We start from the raw sequence: 25,229 nt of genomic DNA, 5'->3' as shown, positions 1-25,229 counted from the left end.
AAGATCTCATTAAAATCATTTACTGATCTTTCTGCATATAGCTTCCTGAACATCAGGATTAGTCAACATTAGAATCAAAATGAAACATATTTGAGGGGATATAGATGACAGAAAATACCAAGGCAAGAAATTGTCATGGTTCTTCGTTTGGGAAGGCTTTTTTTATTACCTTCTGGGAGTGTGACCAGTTGGAAGGAGAGTACAGGTAATGAAGCACAAGTAAGTGAATTGCTGCTGCCAAGATCACAGCTTGTGAGAATGGATGGCACAAAGGGAAGCCCCATACAGCCAAACCCAGAACTGAGGGGGAAGATGGAGATACCATTCCCCAATCTCAAAGCCCAGCTGGCTGGCAATACATATTGAGATGCTAATTAATGCGCACAATACCAGGTTCTTGGGTTAAGCCCAGGCATGGCTCCTGGCCTCAGAGAAGAACTTGGGCCAACATGCCTGAGTCATCAGCCACACCACAGTGAGAACAAATCTGTGGCTCTCCCATACGGGAGACCTCCCATATGGCAGATTCAGATAGCTGTGTGGATTTAGGCAATTTATGTAAACCCTCTCAGCTGAAGTGTCCACCACTATAAAGTGAGAAGGTTGGAGTAGATAATGTGGAGAACTTTTTCTGAAACAACATCCAAGTATTATCTATCCAGTGTGATGTGAAGGATCAGTAAAGGTACCATTAGGTGGTGGGTCTTTGACTCTACAGTTAAACAACTCTGTCCTTCAAGTTTTCCTACCAACCAACAGCAGTCATAAACCTGGTCTGACCTGAGACCTTCATATGCCTGAATAGTAACATTACTCTAGAAACACAAAAAGAATGGATATGCATGTAGGAGAGGCTACAAGAGGCCAGCTGGCTGGACATCTGAAAACAGATTTTATTCTGATGAGCTGGCCATTAACAAGTCTCTGGTCTTCAAGCTGGCAGACTCATAAACTCAAATTATAATAGGATCCCCAATCCAAGCTGGCTAGATTTGGGGACACCAATGCATATTACTAAAGCTTGCTTGGAAACAATGAGTCAGACCAGAATGCCAAGCTAAATTAATTGAGAAATGTAACTGTCAAATAGATTGGAAATTTCTTCATGCTGACCACAATCTTTCCATGGGAGGCAAATGATAGAAACACAAAGAAACTGGCCCAGATGAGTTGATTAAATCTCTTGTTTGCCTACTGGCATCAGGCTATACAAGGCTGTCATGCCCATCTCCTCTGTGGAGATTTGTCTGTCAGCAGAACAGTTCCCACTATTGGCCAGATGAACTCCTCCTAAATGAGGCTCAGTTGCTTTCACTTCACTGGTTTCTCTTCCTTCTGCTGCAGTTTCTGATTAATTTCTCTTGCAACCACTATGTGTGTGTGTGTGTGTGTGTGTGTGTGTGTGTGTGTGTATCCTCCCTTTGTTTGCTACAGAGTCTTTTTGTCTTCTCTTGTCTGGTCATTCCTTTATCTTTGCGTCTTTGCTGTGATTGTTCACAAAACAGTGTCTATTTCTACTGTTACTGCCACACTTAGCCTGAGACCCTGTAATTGAGATTATAGGCCACTTCCCAACTCACTGGCTCACTGTCTCTTAGGATTTCCCATGTACCTCTTGACCAGCTGAAGACGCCCAGGCCTGCTGCTATATTTGAGGGCCTATGTGGAGTCAACTGATCCAAGCGACAAGGGAGGATTGGAAATGTGGTCGTGGTTCCTGCAACTTCCTGACTAGCTAAGAATTGTATTCCTGAGGAAGAAGGGGGAACAAGTATTTAGAGACAACAATGTTGCCCTTGGCAGATGGTGAATCACTGAAGAATTTTGAGGAGGGGAATGAAAGATCTGATTTGCATACTGAAACAATCTCATGCTGTGTGGAGAAAAGATTGAAAGTGTCACATAATACAATTTAATTAATGAATTAAAAATAATTAATAAAAAAAAAAGAAAGTGACTGCTAGATCTTGGGTCTCAGGCAAAGGCCTTAGAGTAACAGATTCCTATAGGGCAGGGTGACCTCTGTGCACCTGTCATTCTCTCTCTCACTATTGCCAGTGGCCTGGTCCCTGAGCATGTGGGTGCTGCCAGTCCTGGGTCACCAAGCAAAGGGGATATGAGTTGGTCAGTCCATTCACAGAAACCTTGCAGGGTCCACCAGGGACATTCAAGCCCTGGTCATCTTAAGCCTGTGTTCACTAAGCACCACCTGTGCTGTGCAAGTACCAGGTCAAGGGGTAGGCAGGTGAGTTAGGTTAGCACCCTTTGTTCCAAGAAAGGAGTGTGGGGGGATAACTCCCCAATTCCTGTCCCAACTACATTGACCACATTCAGCATAAGGACTTTTGTTAAGACATGACTCAACTTGTTGAGAACATCACAGTTGCTTTCTGTGTGCTTTTTTATTTTTCACAAACTCAAAAACCGAAAAGCAAAAACCCAAAATGCTGGCCTGCTGTCTCCAAGGGAAGGGAGGGTCGGGGGAACTGGGGGGAGAGAGAAACACCTGGCTGGAGCCAAAGCTCCCTAACTTGTCATTCAACCACTGCCGAGGGGTTCGGATTGGGAGGAACACCTCCTCACTCCATCTACGGGATCCAGTAGTGTCTGCGAGGGTCAGCATGTGGATGTGCCCATCATCCTGTTGGGCAGCACTGGGTGCTGCCCCGCCTAGCACACTAGGGTTCCATTCAGGCCTTCAGATGCTGCTCAGGTGCCTCCTGTGCAGCAGGAGCAGCGGGTGCCAAGCTAAGGCATCGTTGGCTGGCAGCCTGGAGGAGCTCACATAGAGAGACCTATTAGGCCTGGCCTGCTCTGGCAGCCGGAAGCAGGCTGGAGCTGAATGTTCACGCTCTTTTGGCAGATGGAGATGGAAGGGCCTGGGCCAGAAGGGAACGCCTGCGGGGACAGAGCTGAGAAGGGAGCTCAGAGAGTCTGCCACCACCCCCACCTATCAGGAGAAGCCCAAAAAGAGACAAGCAGAGTGCTCACCCTGCCTGAGGACAGAGCCCCCAAAAGTGTGTGTGCTTACAACACCCTCCCCTTTCCACCTTGGGAAAGCAGTAGGCAGTGCTGGCTTGCCCCGGGGTTAACAGAGGTACCTGGTAAAGGCTGGAAACCAGAGATGCCCCCTACAAGCCAGGTGGACTGCATGGCGGTTTTTGTTAGCACACCCTCTCCAAGAGACTGGGTAGCAATAGCTCCATAATCTTATCCTGCCAAGAGTATGCTGAGCTGGGACTCCCTACTTCACTTCCCTGCCACTCCGGTCAGTAGGTTTCTCTGCAAGGGTCAGAGAGAGTCGTTGGGCCTGCTGAGGGGACTGAGCGTCCATCTGCCCTCCTCAGACTAGAAACTGAGCCAGGCAGAACCAGATCCAAAGTGGTTTTTTCCAACCAGAAACCCAAAGCTGCTACTGAAAGTCCCCTGAAGACTCCCCAGGCGACCTCCTGCCCCAGACACTCCTGCCCCCTCCCTGCAGTTCTTTGAAATCCACCTCAACAGGCAGGAGGCGCCATTGCCCCCCGGTCAGCAGCCAGGCCCTGGCTGCCTTGAGACTGAGATGATACTCAGGAAAATCTCAGGGCATCAATATTTCATGCTGCTGGAGCTGTCTTTGTTTTTATGCAAATTGCTTGGCTGCCAGATGGGCAAAGGCTGGCAGCGTCCGCCATCGTCAGGCTGCTCCCTCCTCAGCAACCTTGGACTGCCAGAGCCCTGCAGGCTGGGCTCAGCTGCAGTCTGCCTGCACCCTGTGGGGGACCCAGAGGAAGCCAGAAGCCAGGTACCGGCTGGGGGGACTCACAGATCCTAGGGCCTCCTGAACAGATGTGAGGTGCCTCTTCACTGGGTACATGCAGCTTTTATGCGACCCCACAGAGAGATCACACAGACAGCTTGACAGCTCGGCAGGGTCATCATTCCCAGTTTGCAGATGCTAAGTGGAGTAGGCTCTGAGAGGCTGAAGGAATTGCCCAAGGTCACCCTGCAAGCAGAGAAGCAGAACTGGCCCACAGGGAGCCCCCCACCGCACAACTCCAAGGGTTTAGCTCTAACTCTGTGAGCCAACACCCCTCACCAACAGGGCCCTTTCTGGAAGACAGGGGGAACTGGACCAGGAGCTTCTGCCCCTCCTGCCCCAGCCTGCCCATGATCAGTGCTGCTCTCAGGGTCTCCCCACAGCTGGGCTGCCTGACCCTGCTGGCAGCTTCAGCCAGACTCCACTAGCCCTCCTTTCCCCCTCGCTGTCACGATTCTCAATACTTGAACACTTGTCTGGGAGCCTCACTGGCAGCTGATTCTTCCAGCTATGGTTTCGGCTTTGCTTTTGCCAGCTACTGCCCCCTTGGGCTCAGGTGTGAATGACACCCCAAGCTGATACATGTGTGCCAGGATTTCAGGGCATCTCTGGACTCTTCTCTGTGGGCACACCTGGCCACCTGTAACAGCCTGCAACACTGACTTCTTAGCCCAAGTTGCACACCCTGTGGAGTCCTCAGCCCTACAAAACAAACCCTGCCAGGCTATCCCATTCCAGTCCATGAGTTTATCCTATCAACCTGCTCAATTTTGCTCCTCCTGTTCCAGTTCCCCTAACCATTCAGGGAAGGAGTAGAGCCCTGTCCCAACACACACACACACACACACACACACACACACACACACACACACACCCTGGAAGTCTAGGTCAGCTGTGGTGAGAAGGGCAACGCATGGTGGAGAAGAACAGCCCTGCATCCCAGGGGCAGAGCCTACAGCGACTGACTGATTCCCTTGTGATGTCACTAGGCTGGAGACAGCTAAGCCAATGGCTGCTTGGATCAGCCCTGCTGAGGAAAATGGAGAGAGCTGCCAAGAAACTCACTGGGTGACCATGGGCAAGTCACAGCCCTCTGTGCCTATATCAGTCCAGAGTTCAGGTCAGGGTCTCTGAGACCCTGTGTCTCCAACCAGTGGCCACTCTTCTTAACTGCTCTTTCCCTTCTCTAACCTCTCCCCAAGATGGGTTTGGAGTGCTTATTATAAATGCCTACAGTCAAGGTTGCAATGGCCTAGTGCCATTTGCATGAGCCTAGCACTGCTGTGCAGAACCCAGACCACTGCCAGACCAGGATGCTGTACAGAGACTTCTTCCTGAGGAGGAGCTAAGGTAGACCTGATATCTCCCACTTTCAGAATTCCATGTCTGGCATGCTGTGTTTCAAAGAAGAGGCAGGTACAAAGTCCCATGAACCTTGTCTTGTGACTGCATTATTTCACATGTGCCTTCCATCACAGCAATTGGATAAGTGCAAGGCCAACTCCCCTTCAGAGTTAAGGAATTGAGATTCAGAAGAGTTAAGCAATACATGCATTAAAGCCACACACTGGAATCCAAATCTTGGTCTAAGATCAGAGCAGCCTCTGATTCACCATGCAAGCTCAACACTCCTGAGCTCAGAACTTGCCAGATACATGTGCTTTTAAGCAAGAGACTGCTCGCTGGAACTGCACGCTGACACAGCAGGTTAGGCCACCACCTGCAATGCCAGCATCCACATATGAAAGCACCTGTTAGAGTCCTGGCTAATCTGTTTGTGATCCAGCTCCTTGTTCGTTAATGTACCTCGCAGGCAGTAGAAGATGGTCCAGGTACTTGGGCCCCTGCCAACCAAATGGGAGACCTGGATGCAGTTCCGGACGCCTGGTTTCAGCCTGGCCCAGCCCTGGCCACTGCAGGAACATCTCCATCTCCATCTCTCTCTCTCTCTCTCTCTCTCTCTCTCTCTCTCTCTCTCTCTGCTGCTGCTGCTCTCCCTCCCTCATTCCCTGACTTTCAAATAAATAAAATTAATCCTTAGGAGAAGGAAGGGCACCTGCTTACACTTCTAATACATTTAGGGGCAGAGAAATGGATCAGGTCTGCACAACTTGGGACAGTGTTGATGGAAGAAGCCCTGGGCATTTAGAATCTATAAATATTTGTTACCTCCCCTTGCAGAGAAAGATCCTTGCTCACTTTCACCCTTCAACACCCTGACTCACTCTCCCTCAGTGTTCAAGCTGCCTCTTTCCCTTCCTGCCAAACATAGCCCCAGTGTGTCCATCAGTGGAGTGATGGAAGTTTGCCTGAGGTGTGCACAGCTCTGCTCTTCCTTTTGGCCCCGAAACTGAAGGGCAGAGGTGGGGGTCAGAAGGGCAAGCCTAGGTCAAAGCCCAAGAGGCCCCAGGATCTGATAGGGGAGTTCAGCTTTCGTGGCTTGGCATCCAATTGGTCAGAAGGAGGCCCACCCTGGGCGCCTGGCCCTGCTCCCAGGACAGTGGCAGTAAGAGATCCAGAGGTCAGAAAGGAGAGCAAAGGAATCAGGTTCTTGGCCAACGGCCAAGCTGGACCATGTTACTCAGCCTCTGTGCTGGGGACAAAGGGGCCAGAGGATGTATCCAGGTGGTAGCCCACAGTGAACTACCGAGGTCGATCTTCAACTGGGCAGCATTGAAAATGGTAGTGACTGGCACCAGCACCATAGAAGCTAAGCCTCCACCTGCAGTGCCTGCATCCCATGTGGCCACCAGTTTGAGTCCCTGCTTCTCCATTTTCTATTCAGCTCCCTGCTTATGGCCTGAAGAAACAGTAGAGGATAGCCCAAAGCCTTGGGACCCTGCACCTATATGTGAGACTGGAAGAAGCTCCTGGCCTCAGACCATCCCAGCTCCAGTCATTGCAGCCATTTGGGGAAGTCTCTCTCTCTCTCTCTCTTTCTCTCTCTGCCTTTAAAATAAAAATAAATAAATCTCTTTTTTAAAGAAGAAAACAGTAGTGACCAGCTACTGGGCATCCAACAGCAATGTGGGCAGCTAGAGAGGTTCTGAAGGGTACAGAATCAAGAGACCCAGCAGGCCGAGCTCAGTACTCCAACCCACCACTAATTCAAGCAGAGCAGCTTCTCTTTGATCTGGCCTACATGTCAGACTTTCCTGCAGGATTTCCTGATGGTGGTGGTAGTGGCAGCTCTGCCTTGAACTGTAAGTGACATGGATTTCAGATTGGTCACCCAGCTCAGCCTCCTGACAAAGCTGCCAGCAGGCACTCCAGCTGGTGAGCAGCCTATACCAGTACCCTCAGCCTGCTGTGGACTGTGTAGGTGCTCCTGCCTCTTCTGATAAGCCCACACATTAGTTTTAAGAGAATACCTTCCCAAGTCTTCTGCCCTCTGCCCACCAAGGTTCTTCTCTCAGTGGATTGTTTCCATCACATGCAAGCTTTTTTCTCAGAAGGGAGCACTTCTCGTTTTACACAAGTGCTTCTGAATTCCTGAGGGATCCCTCCTGATTTTCTTGGGCAGAATCAGCCCCAGCCCCTCAAGGCAGACACATGCACCATGAACATGCACCATGCGCACACATCGTGAACAAAGAGCTCGAGTCTACAACCTAGTTTCTGATTTCAGCTCTGCTTCTCGGGAGCACCGTAACCTTGAACAACAAACCTCACAGGTCAGTTTCCCCATCTGTAAAATTGAGATAATAATAGCACCCACTGCTGTAAAGATCAAAGGTGACAACACAGCCGAAGCACCAGGCCCCAGTATATCTTAAGTGCTCAATTATTGTTCATTGCAGTGAGCTTTGACCTTCATTCAGTGAATTTTGTAGCCAGTCCCAGATTTCTTTTCCATTTTCTCCACCATGACATTTCTTCCCAAATGACTTTTCTGACAAGACTGGCAGGTTCCTCTACCAGTGAGAGTAAGAGAAGAGATGCAACATTCAGAAGAGAAAAGAAATGAGAAAGGCACTGGGACTGGCTTTGTGGTATATCAGGTTAAGACACTGTCCAAGGGGGTTGAGGGAAGGAGACCAGCATAGTGGCATAGCATGCTAGTCCTCTACCTACTGGCACCGGCATCCCAAATGAGTACTGAGCTGTGTCCTAGGTGCTCCATTTTCCATCTGATTTCCTGCTTAAGGCCTAAGAAAGCAGCAGAGGGTGACTCAAGTCTTTGGACCCCTGCAACCATGTGAGAGACCCAGAAGAAGCTCCTGGCTCCAACCTTCAGATCAGCTCATTGTGGTCATTTGAGTACTGAACCAGTAGATGAAAGACCTCTCTCTCTGTCATCCCTTCTATCTTTGTAAAATCTGCCTTCAAATAAAAATAACTGAATAAAATAAAATAAAAAGATGCTACATGTGACACAGGCATCCCTTATGAGCACCAGTCCGAGTTCCAGTTGCTCCACTTCTGATCCAGATCCCTGCTAATGTGCCTGGGAAAAGAAGTAGAAGATGGCCCAAGTGCTTCAGCCCCTGGGGCCTAAATAGGAGACCTGGATGAGATTATTGTCTTCTGACTTCGAAACAGCCCAGGTCATTGTGGTCATGAATCAATGGATAGAAGATATTTCTCTCTCTTTTCCCACCTTACATATTAGATAATATGTTACATATGTGTGTGTTACTCTGCTTTTTAGATAAATAAATCTAAAAAAAAAAGAAGAATGAAAAAAATGAGAAATGAGGATAGCAGTTTCCCTATCCATAAAAAGATGCTTCTTACCCAGACTTCAAGGCCTTTTCATTTGGCTGAGACCACGTCCCCCCCACTAGGGCCTGCCGTCTATGCTGGCCAGGCAGACTGGTCCCCTTCCTGCATGCAACAGGAAAGGCCTCTCATGGTCTCTGGAGCCTGTGCACCTGCCATTGCCTTCTGGTTGGGCCTCTCTCTGCACCGTGAGCATGTGAGCACCTTGAAGGGCATTCACCTGTGCTCCTCACCACTAATCCAGGCACAGAATTGGTGCCCAATAACTGTTGAAATAAATGGACATTCTCTTTTTTTACTTTTTAAAATATGTGTCTATTTATTTGAAAGAGTTATAGAGACAGAGAGATCTTCCATCTGCTAGCTCATTCCCTAAGTGGGCTCAAAGTATAGCCTGTATGGGAAGGGCTTACCCTACTTTGCCATCTCTGGAAGTGCTAAGGAGCTCAGTGGCCCCCATGCCTCCACTCTTCATCTAGGGTCCAGAGTTCTATTAGCCACTTTCTAATACTCTAGCAAGAAGAACAGTTGAGTCCCAGCCAGAAACTCCAACTCCCCTAGCTGGAAGGAGGTGCTCCATGCCCCACGCAGGCTGCTCCTGGGCTTGAATTCAGAGCTTGGAGAAGAGAAGAACTTGAGTTCCAGCGAGAGTTTGCTTTCTTTATCTGTGCATATCCCAGTACTGGCATCACAGTGCCTATCGTGAATGACCCAGCTGCTCCTACCAGTGGTGTGCACATTCTCCCAAGTCCATGTGAGCCCCTTGGTACCCAGGAAGCTGCACATGCATCTCTGGCACAGCTATGCCCCAGAATGGCAGCTTAGCAGTCACAGCTGGTAACCAGCCTCTGAGCCCTGTTGGTTAACATTTCATAAAGACCATTTCCTACTGTTTCTAAGAAAGATAGTCCTCAGCCTTGGTCACTTATGAAGTATTCCCTGCCCCCAACTTCTTCTGTTGGTCCCCAAGTGACCTGTATGTCTCCATCTCAACTTTCTTCTCAAGGAAAAAGAAAAATCCCAGGAACCAAAGAATATCCTGGAGAGATTCTGGAAGATCCAGCCAGAGCACTTAGCTCTGCCTACCCAGCACAGCCGTTCCATTCCTGCCTACTTGCCCAAGGGAACTTAGAACCCATCCTTGCTCAGATTAGGACAGGAATGGTCTTAGCAGCTTTGTCTGTGACACTGATAACACTGCAAAGAACCAAATGCCCATCAGAAAATGAAGGGGGAAAGCAATTTGTATAATAAACTCATGATGGAAGACTGTACAACAATAAAAGAGATGAACTCTTGGTATGTGCAACAACGTGGGTAGATCGACAGACAATAATGCCAAGTGAAAGAAATTGGGCCCCGGAAAAGGAATATATAGTATATGGTTCCATTTATATGTATTTCTAGAAAAGTCTAACTAATCTGTCATGACAGAAATCAAGTCTGTAATTAACTGAGAATTGGGATGGAGAGGAAGATGTAAGAATTACAAAGGAGCTAAAGAGAACGTTTCTAAATGTTTATGTGTTTATTTTCACTTTACTTGAAAAGCAGAGACAGAGATTCTTCCATTTGCTGGTTTATGTTCCCAAAGCCCACACATCCAAGGCAATCAGGAACTCCAACTGAGCCTCCCACATGGATGTCAAGGACCCAAATACTTGCACTGTCACCCGCTACCTCCCAGGGTACGCATTGGCAGGAAGTTGGACCACAGACAGAGCTGGGACTAAAACCAGGCACAGTGATAATGAGTTGTGGAAGTCCCACATGCCAGACCCCAACTTCTGAGAGTGTTCGAAACATTCACCGTCCTGATTGTATCACATACTTTACTATATGCAATTTATTAGGTGTCAATTCTATCTAAACAAAACTACTTCTTAAAATTATTTATTTCACTTTTACTTGAAAGTCAGAATTAGAGAGAAAGAGAGCTTTCATCTGCCAGTTCTCTCCCCAGTAGCCGTAACAGGCTAGGCTGAGCCAATCTGAAGCCACATGCCAGGAGCCTCCCTGGATAGCTCCCACATCGGTGCAGGGCCCTAAGGACTTGGGTTATCCTCTACTATCTTCCCAGGCCAAAGCAGCGAATTGGATTGGAAGTGAAGCAGCTGGGACTCAAACTGGTATCCATATGGAATGTCAGAACCAAAGGCAAAAAAGCTTAGCTCAATATACCATGGCACCAACCTCACAAAGCTACTTCTTAAAATTAGATTGTGCGTACCCACTGGAAAGTTATTTCCAGGGCATAGGCTTGGTCATACCTGTGGACTCTGTTTTGGATCTTGGCACCCAGCACAGTCTAAGCATGTAGGAGCACAACAAATGTTTCTGTGCTGCTGTAAAGAGATGCTGGCCTCCCTGCTGCCCAGAAGAACCCATGTGCTCGGGCACATGTGCTAAGGTATTTGAAAAGTACTCACAACTCCGGTGGGATTGATCTGATCTATACTGACTGTGTAAGCAGGACACTGGACGGGAAATCCTTCACCTCTTCCCCTGCCCCAACCTGCAGCCCCTTTAGATGACCAGCTTCTCTGAGAGCCCCAGTGGGTCCCTAGCGGGTCAAAGAGCTAAAGCAGAGCTGAATTCACAGCCCAACTGAATGGGCCCTCCATGGGGCAGGTGGAACAGACAGAGAGCCCACACACAGTGTCCTACCCACGTTCAGCAGGACTGTGGCTGCCTCACCCACACACAGGATGTCCAGTCTCTGGCCCACCCCAACAGGTGAAGACCAATCAGGATCCCCTGACAAGGAGCTGCAACTAACAGAAGTTACAGTGGGAGAGGAGGAGGAAGAGAGAGATGGAGCGAGCAGGCCAAACAGTGCCCTGGGGAGCAAGCAGCCAGAGCATCCTTTATTGATGGGCTCATTAGCTATTGTTGAGAAAGGTCTTAGTGGCCTATGTCAGAGAACTTGGTGGTCAGGGCCAAGGGGCCTAAGCATGGTGGGCCTCAACACATCCTGAGGCAGCACGCAGGGCCCAGTGATGGCAGAGTAGTCACTGGGCTTCCTAGGGTGGGCAGTGGGGAGGTTTGTGAGTCTCTCTGTACTTAGGCAAATGAGCCAGGTCTCCCACGGGGCAACAGCAAGTCCATCACCAAGGCATCCTGAGGCATCCTCACAGAGCACACACCGTGTACCCACAGACTGGGTGGTGAAGGAATTAAGAGGATGCAAGGAGACTAAACAGAGAAGTGCCCAAGGAAGGCCCCATTTCCACGTGGTGAGATGCAAGAGCTCAAGTTGGGGAGAGGCAAGCCATGAAGGTGAGACCTGAGGACCCCAAAGATAACAACCTCCTGTTTAGCTGTGGAATTCATCCACTAGGGTTCATCAGTGCTTGATGGTTTAATAAAGTGTTTGATTTTTTTCCCTGTGGCCTTTTTTCCTTTTAATCTTTCGTCCATTGATTCATTCCCCAAATGCCAGAAATAGCCGGGCTGGACCAGGTCAAAGCCAGGAACTCCATCCAAGTCTCCCAGTTCTTAGGTTCAGGGACCCAAGAACTCTGGGCCATTTTCCACTGTTTTCCCCAGACCATTAGCTTAGAGCTGGACAGGAAGTGAAGCAGCCAAGACTCAAACCCATGTTCATATGGATGCTGGCATCTCAGGCACCTACAAAGCACTTTGAACTCATCCAGAATGGTCACTTGCTGCCAGAAGACAGAAACCATCAGGAGAAATTAGCTCATACCTGTGATGGCAGGTTCACAGATTGGTTTCACCATGTCTGGTGTTTTCATGTACGAATTCAGACAAGGAAACAGAGGTTCAGAGAAATTAAGTCATTTGCCCAAGGCCACACAGCTAGTAAATGCTACAAAACAACACACAGGGAGCCAGTGCCATAGTGTAGTGGGTTAAGCCATCCCCTGCAATGCTGGCATCCTATAAGGGCATCAGTTCAAATTCCAGTTGTTCTATTTCTAATCCAGCTTCCAGTTAATGTGCCAGGGAAGGCAAAAGAAGACAGTACTTGGAGCCCCTGCCACCCATGTGAAAGATATAAATGGAGTTGCTGGCTCCTGGCTTTGGCCTAGACCAGTGCAGGCTATTTGGGGAGTGAACCAGCAAATGGAAGATCTTCCTCGATCTCTCTCTCTCTTTCTTCCTATCTCTCCCTATCTCCTTCTCTCCACTCTGCTTTCAAATATATAATTTTTAAAAAAATCAACACTAGGTCCTCTGATCTAAAGCAGTTTTACTCAATCTGTCTCTCCTTTTCCTCTTGCTACTACTAAATACAGTCCCTTGGGATTGCAAGGGCAGGAAGCTGGGACAGTTCCCCTCTGCTCCCAGCACCATGGCTTTGTAGCAGGGTGAGAGAGGGTCCTCTCTTTACAGAGACAATCCGCTCTACAGGCGCCCATTGTAAGACCCTCAATACTACATTCAGTTGCTGAGCAGCCCAGGAAAACCATGCTTGACTTTGTTCAACCATTTATGGCAAGACCTGCTGTGAACAGGGGCTAATCATATGCAGGGCGCAGGGGAGAGGACACAAGCCCACCCCGACCCCACTATCTGTCATCATGGCTATGGGAAACACTGAGCCAGGATCTCACAACCTCTGGTCAGTATCCAATCCATCACCTCCACCTGTGGACTTGGAGCTCATCCTTTCCTGGTTCACTTAGCCCAGTCTGATCTTGCAACCCTGCAGCCTGCTGTCTACCCACCAGCCATGGCTGGATCCCCTCCCTCCCTTCCACTCTCTCCCTATTTCTCCCTTAAGCTTCCTCCAAAGGCTGAGACATCCAGGCGATCCTGTTTCATGGGAGGATAGGGTTTCTGAATCCCAGGCATCAGCTGAGCACACTTCTTCCTTCCTTCCAGTCATCTGTCCACCGGAGACCAGCAGATCCCCTCCACCACGGACAGCTGACCCGGCAGAAGCCCCCAAGGAAGGCTCACACAGGTTGCGGAAGATTCACCTTCTCTTCCACTGCTCCTGCTGGTGAGTTCGCAGCCGGACGGTTCCCTGGGCCCCACGCTCAGCAATCTGCAGCTGGGTCTCCAGCAGCACAGCAGAGCGCCCCAAGCCTCTTTCTCCTGGAATCCCTGAAGCATGTGGGTAAATTCAGCTGCATGCCTGGCAACAAGCTTAAAGACAGCCAGTTTGGCTCATGTCCCAGCATGCTGTTAGGGGGAGGCACAGCATTGTTACGGTTCACGTGGCTAGCTCATTTAGCCCTGGGACTTCCAAGAACACCAGTTTCAGTCTGGGCTTTGTCTTCACACCAGAAGAAAGCATAGCTGCTCCCCCGCATCTTCCACCCACCATGTCCATTTCTGCCCCCAGAAAGTCTGGAATTTTCCTGGGAGTTAAGGAAGCCAGAGGCCCCAATATCAACAGCCCACATAAGAACCAATAAAAGTGCAGGCCCAGGAGCCAGAAGCAGAAGAGCTTTAGTTCGGGCATTTCCTTGGGCTCAGAGACGGCCTCCTCCTGCTCCCCTGCGATTCTACCATCAGCATGTTGCTCCCCTGCTCCCACCTTTGTCCATCAATTCATTCAGTGAATATTTGCAGAGGTTCTTCGCTATGCAAGATCATGTCCCCGGTCTTAGGGTGGCACGAGGAAGCCGTACCAGGTTAAGTCACTTGCCAAAGCTCATGCAGCTGAACAAATCCTGGAACATAAGCGTGTGATAGTTCTCTAGAGAGGTGACCCCAAGAAAGGAACACAAAGCTGGGGGCACTTGCAAAACGACAGGCGGGTGTTTGCCATTCTGCCACAGGACCCATCTGCCTGGCCCTGGGCTGTCTGTGAGTGACAAAGAAAGAGCGGTGGGCTCAGACCAGAAGGAAACTAGGCCATACTTAGTGTCCCCTTCTGGTTCCCTAATAGATGCCACATGTGTCCCAGACCCCAGAAGTGGTTTCAGAGAGCAGAGAGCATCAGTGCCCCAGGAGCATGGACACACACACACACACACACACACACACACACACTGACTGGGGAGGCCATAGCAACCTCAGGAAGGAGGGGACATCTGTACAGGCTGATGGGGAAGGAGAGAAGGAAAGGGAGGGGACTTCAGGGAGGCAAATACCAGAAGCTTTGGGAACTGAGAAGATGTGAAGATCTGGGAGAAGGAGGCCGTTCCCTGGGGGAAGGAGAAGGTCCCGTGAAGTCACCTGCTCACAGGTACAAAGAAAAACCCGTTATGCCACTAAAGTCAGGCAGAGGCAGGGGAACGCTTCCCAGGACAGACAGATCTAGCCTATGACACCAGCACTCGCCTTGGGCCTGGTGCCACTCTAGGGGTTTGGCATTTGCTCATCCACCCATTGTGACACCCCTAGGACAGAGAGACCATCTCCCCATTTTACACTTGCCCGGGGCCACGGAGCTGGAATTGCAAACCAGGGCCTGCAGGTTCCAAAATTCATGTCTCGATCAGCACAATAAATAAATATGTCCTAGGAGAATAGAATGAGGATGGGGAGGGGACAGGTACATTTAGGAAGATGTGCCCATAATGAATTGCAAGGTGTTACTGAGAAAAGCAGGGAAAATTCGAGAGTGTGTCCCAGCCTTGGTGGTGTCCCACACTACCAGGTGGCAGCAGTGGGGGTGGCAGGTGGGGCGGGGGCAGGTTGGAGTCAGACACAGAAAATGCAGGTGTGTGCACTGCCACCTGCTGTCTTCACTGCTCCAGGCCCCAGCATCCTCACCTGAACAAGAGGACAATAATAGCTATCTGTCCATCTCTAGTGCGAGGGCCAAATGAAAACACAAACATGAACGTAGAGTGGTAGAGTTGCACAAAGTGAGATTTGGAGGATGAAGGAAACACGATCATCTTTTCAAGATTTATTTCTTAAGTATCTATTTATTTTTAAAGCAGAGTTGCAGAGATAGGAGACACAGGGAGAGAAGGATCTTCCATCTGTTGGTTCGCTCCCCAAATGGCTATGAGTCAGAGCTGAGCCAATCCAAGGCCAGGAGCTTCTTCCAGGTCTCTCATGTGGGTTCAGGGGAACAAGGACTTGGACCATCCTTCTCTGTTTCCCCAGGTAATGAACCCAAAACTGAACTGAAAGTTGAGCAGCCAGGACTCAAACCAGCACTCACATGGGATGCTGTTGCCACAAGGAGAGGTTTAGCCTACTAAGCCACAGTGCCAGCCCCTTATGATTTACTTTTAAAGGTGGAGAGAGAGAGAGAGAGAGTGAGAGAGAGAGAGAGAGAGAAACTTCCATCAGCTGATTCATTCCCCAAAATGGCTGCAGCCACTGGGGTTGGGCCAGGCCAAAGCCAGGAACCAAAAGCTTCTTCTGAACCTCCCACATGGGTGCATGGGCTCAAGCACTTGGCTCATCTGCTGCCTTCCCACACACATTAGCAGGGAGCTGGATGGGAAATGGAGCAGCTGTGACTCAAACTGGTGGTCATATAGGATGCTCACATTGCAAGTGGTGACTTAACATGCTATACCACAACCCCATGGCATCCTGTACCTGACAGCCCTTCATTGGGTGGCAGGTCGGACTGTGAGGCCCCACCCTCATGAACATTAGACATCTGAGCTCATGCGCCCATGTCAGATCCCAGTCAATTAACACAGCTGTGTTAAAAGCCACCTACAGAAGGTGTCAGATGTAGACAGGTTGGGCAGGTGTTAGACCTAAAACTCAGCAAGCTAAAGGGACTTCCCTAATGCTCCACAACTAGTGAGAGACAAAAGCAAAACCTGGACTTTCCTCTAAAGATTCCATATATCTGTCTCTTTCCAGATAATTAAACCAGCTTTATAAAAATTGGTGGCTGTGGCCAAGCTGGGTCAGAGTGGAGGGTTAAATAGAAATGCCCCCATTTTACAGATTTTCAAAAATATTTTTAATGAACAATAATGATGCATGTTTCTGGGAGCCAGCATGATAGCATGACCTCTCAGCCCCTGTGGGTAACACGTACTACTCAAAGCAGCAAAATCAGCATTTCCACCTCCCTAGCATTACTCTGACTGGAGACTTTTGTTTCTCCAATATTTTAGCTTCGTTAAGAATAATCTCTTCTGATACTCCTGGCAATGGTTAAAAAGCAGCCCTCAGTTTCAGGGAACAGGAGGAACAGGCTTTGCAGGAAGCTGTCCATCCCAACCCTGTACCTGCAGCTGAGCCAAGCCGACCAAGCGGTGAGGGTCTGGGAGTTGTACAGAGTACAAGACTGGATGTGGCCCCTGGGAAAAGGATGGCACACGGAGGGCATTTGGCTCAGCCCCAGCTCTCTGCAACATCCCTGATGGGCCCCCAAGGATTCTCAGGAACAGGTTGAGCAGAGCTGTGCGGGCATAGGGAGTGGAGAAGCAGCACCCCCACGCACTGCCATACATGGGCAGAACCTGTAGGACGCCTCGCAGACTCCCTGCCCCACAACTTCTCCACCATCTTCCTGGACCTCAGAGGCTACAGGCATCGGAGCAGCTGCATGCCTCTCACCAGGACATAGGAAGGCAACAGGGGCTTTCCCAGTGCACAGTCAAGGAGTCCCTCCTCCCAGCTGACCTCCAGAGCCCAAGAATGTGTCGCATGTTGCAGTCTATCCACGACTGTGTCAGCTAAGCCGAAAGCCTTTGCATTGCCTCTGGAGTGAATTCTCCCATGATAGCAACACTGCCACCACCGCCACGGAGGCTGAGATTTTAAGAAGAGCATTTGCCCACAGCACTCCAACCCTTTAGGAGGATGCAGCTTTGTCCTTGAGCAGTCCCCCTAGGGAAAGCGACAGGCCACCCACGCTGTGCCTATCGCCACTCTAAGGAAGGGGGCCATGTGTCCAGCTGCCTGAGCCCCCTCCAGCCCTCCTAATCTGCTTCAGCTGCTCCAAGTAACAGAACATTTCTCCTGTTCCAAGAGGCAGGAGACGACGTGGAAGAAGGCAGTGTCGAGGCGCAGCTGGAGCACAGCATCTGTGCTACATGGCGGGTTTCTGGGGCATCAAGCTCGTGTGTGCCTGTGTATATAGACACAACAATGTGTGTGTGTGTGTGTGTGTGTGTGTGTGTTCTATGGCTATACGTTGGAGAAGAAGAGAAGAAAGGCATAGTAATGTCTGGCAGCTCTGTGTATGTGTGCCTGTGTATGTCTGCGTGTGTGTGTGTGTGTGTCTATGTGTATGCCCCTGCTAGTGCATATCTCTGTGTGTATCCTGGGCCAGGCCCTTCCAGACTGAATTAATGATTCAGAGTGAGGATCAGGCCCATGGTGGGTCTGTGGCTGTGGGACTACAGGGCAGAGGGAGGAATGCTGCTTGTGGGGCATAGTTTCCAGCTAAGGGACTGAGGGCCCCTGGGCCAGTCCTACACCCACTGGGACCTCCATCTCCTTGTGTATTGAGTAAAGATCATAATCATTGAGCACCTTAGGAGTCATGGTGTGGCTCAAGTCCCCTGTGAAACACACACAGGCAACATAAGTGACCACTGAGGCCCCTGTGGTGGGCACAGGAAGCGGTGGCCCTGCAGCAGGCAGAGCAGCTTGGGGAATAGGCCACAGAAGTCACCCCTACCCCCTAGCCTCAGTTGGACCCAGGACAACTGCCCCAGGGCCTTCACTGGCCATCAGCCCACCCAGCAGTCTCGTCAGGAAAAGGACAGAAGCTCCTGAAAGGTCCCCGCCACCAAAGCAGTCCCGCCACCCTCCCAACACACGGGCGCACACACATACACACTGGGTAGCAGGGACAGAGGGAAATCCCGGGCCCAGCGCTTGCTAAGCAGCCACTGTATACTGCATTGCCTGTTCCCTGCCATCACTTCTTCATCAGACCAATCAGGCACTAACGTGGCCACTTGAAACCCTAAGTCAAGGAAGCCACACAGATGATACCTGTCCAAGCCAGAACCTGCCTACCCCGGGGCTGGCCAGGGAGCGACTCCCTGTGCTGGAGCCGAATCTGAGGTGCCCCGTCACCCTCCAAGTCACTGCCACTTGTAGCCTGCTACCCGCCCTGCTGGTTACCACCCCGCCGGTCCCCCCGCCCCCGTTGGAAGTGGATCCTGCTATCCACTGCAAGCCCCATCCCCGCTGATGTCTCCTCCAGGGTTGCCATTGTCAACCTCTGCCAGGGCTCACAAAGCCTGTGGGAGGTGAGAGCTTCTGAAAATCCCTCTGCGAGGGGCGGGTGCTGGACCGGGGGCGGAGCCAGCGAATCCTGCCAGAGGCTGGGCCACGGATCCGCTGGCGCCTTAGAAATGGGCCTCCAAGAGAGGAGAGGCAGAGACTGGTAAGGGAGGGGCTGACAACCACCCCGCTTGGGATCTCAGGCCTGGCTGGCCCAGGGAAGTGAAGGAGTGGCATGGCAGACCAAGGCATGGGGCGCCCAGAGCCGGCCAGGATTCCTAAGGCAGGACAATGGCGCCCTCTTCTGTCCAGACACACGCAGCGTCCAGGTCAGCCGGGCTGCCTTCTGTTCACGCCTTCGCTCAACCACTGCAGAAGCAGGGACCCAACCCCGCGCCAAGGCCCACCTGTCCAGCCCCTTGTCTGCCACCCCACCTCTGCCAGCCCTGCGACCTCCGAGCTCTCCCGCGGACCCTGAAGGGCAGTACATACAGCTGTCTCTGCCCAATGGGCTTCTTTCAACCACCCTCTGCCTCAGGGACAGCTGCAGCCTCACCTGGAAGGGTAGGAGGATTTGGGCGTTGCTAAGCAACTGAAGGCCACCTAGGGGGGAGGACCCTGGGCTGGGCTCTGAGCCCTGCTGTTCAGTGGAGCTCCGTGACCTTGAGAAGCCAGATCCTTAACCCTCCCCACATCCGCCTCCTCCCGCAAAACACTGCCCGCAGGAAATGTCTGGCCTAGTTGGAGGCAAAGACCACCGGCCTGCAGCTGACTTGAAGCGCTTGGAGTGCCGATAGTTAGCCGGCATCTCTGCGGTCTGTGCCAAGTGGGGAGGGGCAGAAGATAGTTGAGATACGGGGTGAGAGAAGATAGGGACCAAACCACGCTGCACCCTGAGATCGGTGAAAGCCAGCTTCCTCTTGTGTGCTTCGTGTAAAGGTCCTTCAGCTGCAGGCTAAAAGGCGAAAGTGAGCGATGCCGGCAGCCACGAGAGACCACAGGGAAGGCAGGCGCCCCCGCCCCCGCCCCCAGCCTCACAGGCTGTCACCACAGGGCAGACCCTGGACAGCCCTCAGACAAATGGGAAGGAATGGAAGGCAGAGGGGGACGGCAAGGCAGGCCAGAGGCAGGGCGGGGCAGAGCCAAATGAGGAAGTGGTGAGCAAAGAGATTCCCTCCCTGCCTCTTACCTGAAAGTGTTCCTATCCACCATGTGTTCATGCTTCACTTCAGGGCATGAGTGGAGGGTAGCTCTTAACATTTTTGTAATAGCTTATAATTTACAAAGATCTTTCCTTACTATTGGCTTCTTCAATTCTGGATGTAAGCTCTGAGCTGGCAATTAAGACCCATTTTCCTTCATTTTACAGATCAGAAAACTGAGGGTCATTTATTTAAAAAATAATAATAATAATAATAAGCCAGTGATTTGCTCCTGAGTGGAAGGGTGAAGCCTCCAGCCGGGTCCCTTCCCCCGCAAGCGCAGCTGTCCTGTCTACAGCTATCCGCACTTACTCTATTACGTGGGACACCTGCGGCCCAGCAGCACCTTCTATACACTTGCCTTCATCAGCCTTCCTGCTATTGTACTTGGCTGGAGGTGGGAGAGACACAGGAGAGAGAGGGAGCAGAGAAGGAAAAGGAGCCAGGAGGGTAAGGTGAAATTAAGAGAGAGAGAGAGAGAGAGAGAGAGAGGAAGGGAGGGAGGAAGAGAGAGACAGCGAGAGAAAGAAACTCTTAAATGCTATGTGCCCCAGGCTCCAGCCACATGGAAGTTGTTCCCCAGCCCCTGTCCCACCCCATGGGATCTCTCACTCCCAGAAAGGTGGAGGGATTCACAGCAAGAAGGTGGTACACAGGGAGTATCCCCCTCCACGACCCAGGCCACAGCCCCAAAGGAGAAAGTCGCAAGAAGAGCACAGAGCCAGAGCCCCCGGCACACGCGTGCCTGGCAGCAGTTACCACGACTGGATTGCCAAGGTTGACCTCACCACGCACGTGATAGTACCTGCACGAAGAGCAGAGGGCAGGAGACTGCAGGAGGCAGAGCTGTCACAAGTCTGTGAACCTGGCCTGCGGCTGCCCACAAGCTTCAGCTCCCACACTGGGAATGCCACGAGCTAGTGGGCCAGGCTCAGGCCAGGAGGCTGTGGTCAAGCCAGGACTGTTGCGCTAGTTGTGTGCTCCTGAGAGAGTCACTGGACCCTGGTGACTCAGTTTCCCCATCTGCAAGGCAGAATCTAACTTCTCACCATTACTGCTGCTGAGTGAGATGAGAGATTAGCAAGGTCTCAGCACTGCACACTGCAGGGTAACGTTGTCACCTCTAAACAGAACGACCCCCAGACCACAACAGTTGCAGCTTTTGCCTCAGAGCTGGTCCCTTACCTCTCTTCCCCCTTCAACCCCAGCCTGTTTGGTTTCCATGTTCTTTAATTGAAATTTAAGCCATGTGAACCTCAGAAAGAGATGCTAGTCTGTGTGCACATGGTCACACTATTGACCCATCACAGGATCGACAAATGATCTCACTCCCAAAGTACACACACACTCATTTATTTTCCACCTAAAAGTATTTCTTTAAATGAAATCAAAGAACACCTTGAACTTGGACCAAAAATGATCCAACGTACAGTGGCTCCCCCACTTCCTATTACACAGTGGAGAAGTTGGCAGAAACAGTAACTGTGATGTAGTCGTCTTCGTACCAGGCACCCTCCATACACACCTCATTTAATGTGCCCTCCAATGCCCCTAGAGCTCCTTTCCAGATGAGGTACTTGAGGCTCCGACTGGCAGATGCTGCTGACCTCCTGCCCCAAGCACCTGTGGGATTCACCCAGCTGTTCACATCACCTGGTCCCAGAGGTAGCAGTGGTGGTGGGGAGAAAGTGGTAGGCTCTCCTTACAGAGAAATGCCAATTTCTTTCACTGTGGCCTTTCTCTGCCATGGTGTATGGAAAAACCCCCCTTCTGCTGGGCAAAGTGTTCCCCACATACAACTGGGCCAGGCTCCTTAGCAATTTCTAGTTGCATCAGAATGTGCCAGCTCAAATTGATTTTGAAGGAGCAAAGTTGCCCAAACAGCCATGATGTTTCTCCCAAAGCTAAAAGTAAGCATTGCTCGGTCAACTGGGATACCTTCTCCTCCCCCGCCCCCACCAGGGTCAAGAGGCAGCTGCAGTCTGCCCTGAATATCTCCTTCTCCACAGCTCACAGCAGGCAGCAAAGACTCAAGGTCTCCATGCTTCCTCCCCGGATCTCATAAAATGGATGTGTGTGGCTGGAAAGAAATGGAGGTTGCGCTAGTCAATTTTGATAATTCAGACGAAATCCAGGAGGAGTCAGCCTATGCAGCCGGCTTTGACCCCACCAGCCTGAAAGGTCGGCCAGGGGCCAGCGCCTTCTCCAACAGGAGGGTCCTCGGCAGTGACAGCACCAGCCATGAGACGACTTTCTCCAAGCTACCTGGGGACTACACCGATCCCCCAGGGCCTGAGTCTGTGGCCTTTAGTGAAGGCAGCCAGCGGGTGATCATCAACATTGCTGGCCTGAGGTTCGAGACCCAGCTCCGAACCCTCTGTCAGTTCCCAGAGACCCTGCTGGGAGATCGGGAGAAAAGGATGCAATTCTTCGACTCCATGAGAAATGAGTATTTCTTTGACAGGAACCGACCAAGTTTTGATGGAATTTTATATTATTACCAATCTGGCGGGAAAATCCGGCGCCCCGCCAATGTCCCCATTGATGTCTTTGCCGACGAGATCTCCTTCTACGAGCTGGGCAGCGAGGCCATGGACCAGTTCCGGGAAGACGAAGGCTTCATTAAAGATCCTGAAATACCACTGCCCACTAACGACTTCCACCGGCAGTTCTGGCTCCTCTTTGAGTACCCAGAGAGCTCGAGCGCCGCCCGCGCAGTAGCCGTGGTCTCTGTGTTAGTGGTGGTCATCTCCATCACCATCTTCTGCCTGGAGACACTGCCCGAGTTCCGGGAGGACAGGGAGCTGAAGATGGTGCGAGACCCTAGTCCCAACACCAACAAAACAGCCCTCTCCCAGACCATGTTCAGTGACCCCTTCTTCATGGTAGAGTCCACCTGCATCGTGTGGTTCACCTTTGAGCTTGTTCTGCGCTTTGTGGTCTGCCCCAGCAAGACAGATTTCTTCAAGAACATCATGAACATTATCGACATCATCTCCATTATCCCTTACTTTGCAACCCTCATCACAGAACTGGTCCAGGAGACAGAACCCAGCACCCAGCAAAACATGTCCCTGGCCATCCTGAGGATCATCCGCCTGGTGAGGGTCTTCCGCATCTTCAAGCTGTCCCGCCACTCCAAGGGGCTGCAGATCCTGGGGCAGACGCTGAAGGCTTCCATGCGTGAGCTGGGGCTGCTCATCTTCTTCCTCTTTATTGGAGTCATCCTCTTCTCCAGCGCTGTCTACTTTGCTGAGGTGGACGAACCGGAGTCCCATTTCTCCAGCATCCCTGATGGCTTCTGGTGGGCTGTGGTCACCATGACAACGGTAGGCTATGGCGACATGTGCCCGACCTCACCAGGGGGAAAGATCGTGGGCACTCTGTGTGCCATCGCAGGCGTCCTCACCATTGCCCTCCCTGTGCCTGTCATTGTCTCCAACTTCAACTACTTCTACCACCGGGAGACGGAGAATGAAGAGAAGCAGAACATTCCAGGAGAACTCGACAAGATCCTCCACAGTATGGGCTCAAGAACAGGCAGCACGGACTCTCTCAGTAAGACCAATGGTGGCTGCTCCCCTGAGAAGTCCAGAAAGTGATTAGCCCATGGCTTCTTGGATTTGCCTTCCCTCTCTTGACCTTTTCCATGACCCCAATTCTTCTCTGGTGACCATCAGGCTATCTCTGATTGCAAGCTCTTTTAATAAACTATATTTCAGGTGTGGTATTTTTGTTTGTTTGCTTGTTTAAAAGGTAGAGAGACAAAGACAAAGATCTTCCACTCATGAGTTCACTCGCCAAATACCCACAAAAGTCAGGTTGGGACCAGGTCGAAGTCAGGAGCCACGAACTCACTCTGGTCTGTGTAGGTGACAGAGAGCCAAGTCCTTGCACCAGCACCTGCTGCATCCCTGAGTGCACATTGGCAGGAAGCAGGCGTGGAGCGGAGGCTGTCACTCAGGCCCTCTGATAGGGAATGCAGGCATCCCAAGGTGTGTCCTAATCACCACACCCCAGTGCCCATCTTCCGCTGTGCTCTCTCGGCTCTTTCCTCCTAACCCACTGCAGAAAGATTTCCTTCTTCTCTCCGGGGAGGGGCCATCAAGTGCCCAGGCCAGAAGTGTCAGTCTCACCCAGGAACATGGGAATGTAGAGCCCAGACCTAGCCGACCTACCACTGAATAAGAGCTCACACTTTAAAGAGATGCTGGGTACTTTATTTGCACGTTCAAGATGAAGCACTGGCTTGAGTCTTCCTAAAATAAGGCATATGACAAGGTTAGGAGCTGTGTGAACAATGAGGCAGAACTGAGATGTTCAATGTTAATAATACTGTATGCATGGACAGCATCATACACATTTTTCAAAGTGCATTTCCTATAGCCCAGTATAACCAGTAAGAGAGATCTGATGTTCATCCCTGAGCTGTGGGTAAACAATAGCCAGGGGGGGACAACAGCTCATCAAAGGCCACTGATAGAATGACACAGTCAGTGCTGCCAATCTCCTCCAATAAGCCCAGTACTGCTTCCCCCAAGGAGGAAGATGTGTCAGAATTAGGGGAGGCTGGCCGGGTTAATCTTTGGAGGACAAGCCTCTGGACAGGGACATTCTTCCCATGGGGCTCTCCTGCCCGGCTCCCCCCCGACACCTCAGCCCTGTCCTTGACCAGTGGAGCAGCAGACACACTTTCAGGCACCCATCCCCTGGCCCATCTCCAGAGCTTTGTGCAAAAACTGGACATCCCACGTGCTCTGGCCTGGATAGAGTTGGACCGTATCATGAAACTCATGAAGTTGAGGCTAGATCCTCAAGATGATCAAGACCATGACTGTGCTGGGTTTTAAAGATTACGTCAATAGGAAGGATCAAGGCTTTGTCTCAGGGGAGTGTGTTCTCGCTCTCCTGGGCCCCAGTTGGTCAGCACAGAGTGAGCTATGATCAAGGTGAGGAACGGCCTCCATGCTCAGCCTTTCCCTTTGCTAAGCACAGCTCTGCCCTGACCTGAGCAGCATGGGCAGTTACTTAGGCATGAAGGAGCTCTTGGACCTGCAGGACTGGGAGCTAAGTCAACCTCATACCTTTATAAATTACTCAATGTTGGGCATTTTCTAATAGCCCCAGAAACCAGTCAAAGATCCTACCTGTGAAGAGGAAGGACCTCCATTCCGCAGCACACACACCCCACCCCGACCAACACAGGACTTTTCCAGGAAATGGACAAGTTCACCTGCCTCAGACTTCAGCTCCTCTCAGGTCATCTGGAATCAGCCAGCAGGTTTTTATGGGACAGCTGAAGAGTTGTGGGAGTGGGCACTGGAACCCCAAGGTGCAGCTGAGGAAGGGGTCCCAGGCAGGCTTAGCCTAGAATTCCATCCCAGCCAGCCCAGAATTCCATCCCAGCCAGCCCAGAATTC

The 25,229-nt window shown here is 51.1% G+C and overlaps 1 protein-coding gene across 1 annotated transcript; it reads left to right on the top strand.

The window, feature by feature from the left end:
• Window positions 1–21,430: 21,430 nt before the first annotated feature.
• On the top strand, window positions 21,431–23,435 carry KCNA10 (potassium voltage-gated channel subfamily A member 10). Its single transcript, XM_004581941.2, has one exon. The coding sequence runs from the start codon at window positions 21,876–21,878 to the stop codon at window positions 23,409–23,411; it is 1,536 nt and encodes a 511-aa protein (XP_004581998.2). The 5' UTR covers window positions 21,431–21,875; the 3' UTR covers window positions 23,412–23,435.
• The last annotated feature ends 1,794 nt before the right edge of the window (window positions 23,436–25,229 follow it).

The sequence above is a fragment of the Ochotona princeps genome, chromosome 2 (genome assembly GCF_030435755.1).
Source record: "Ochotona princeps isolate mOchPri1 chromosome 2, mOchPri1.hap1, whole genome shotgun sequence".
Classification (NCBI taxonomy): domain Eukaryota; kingdom Metazoa; phylum Chordata; class Mammalia; order Lagomorpha; family Ochotonidae; genus Ochotona; species Ochotona princeps.
Note: the sequence above shows the minus strand (reverse complement) of the source record. Positions and strands in the feature narration are given on the sequence as shown.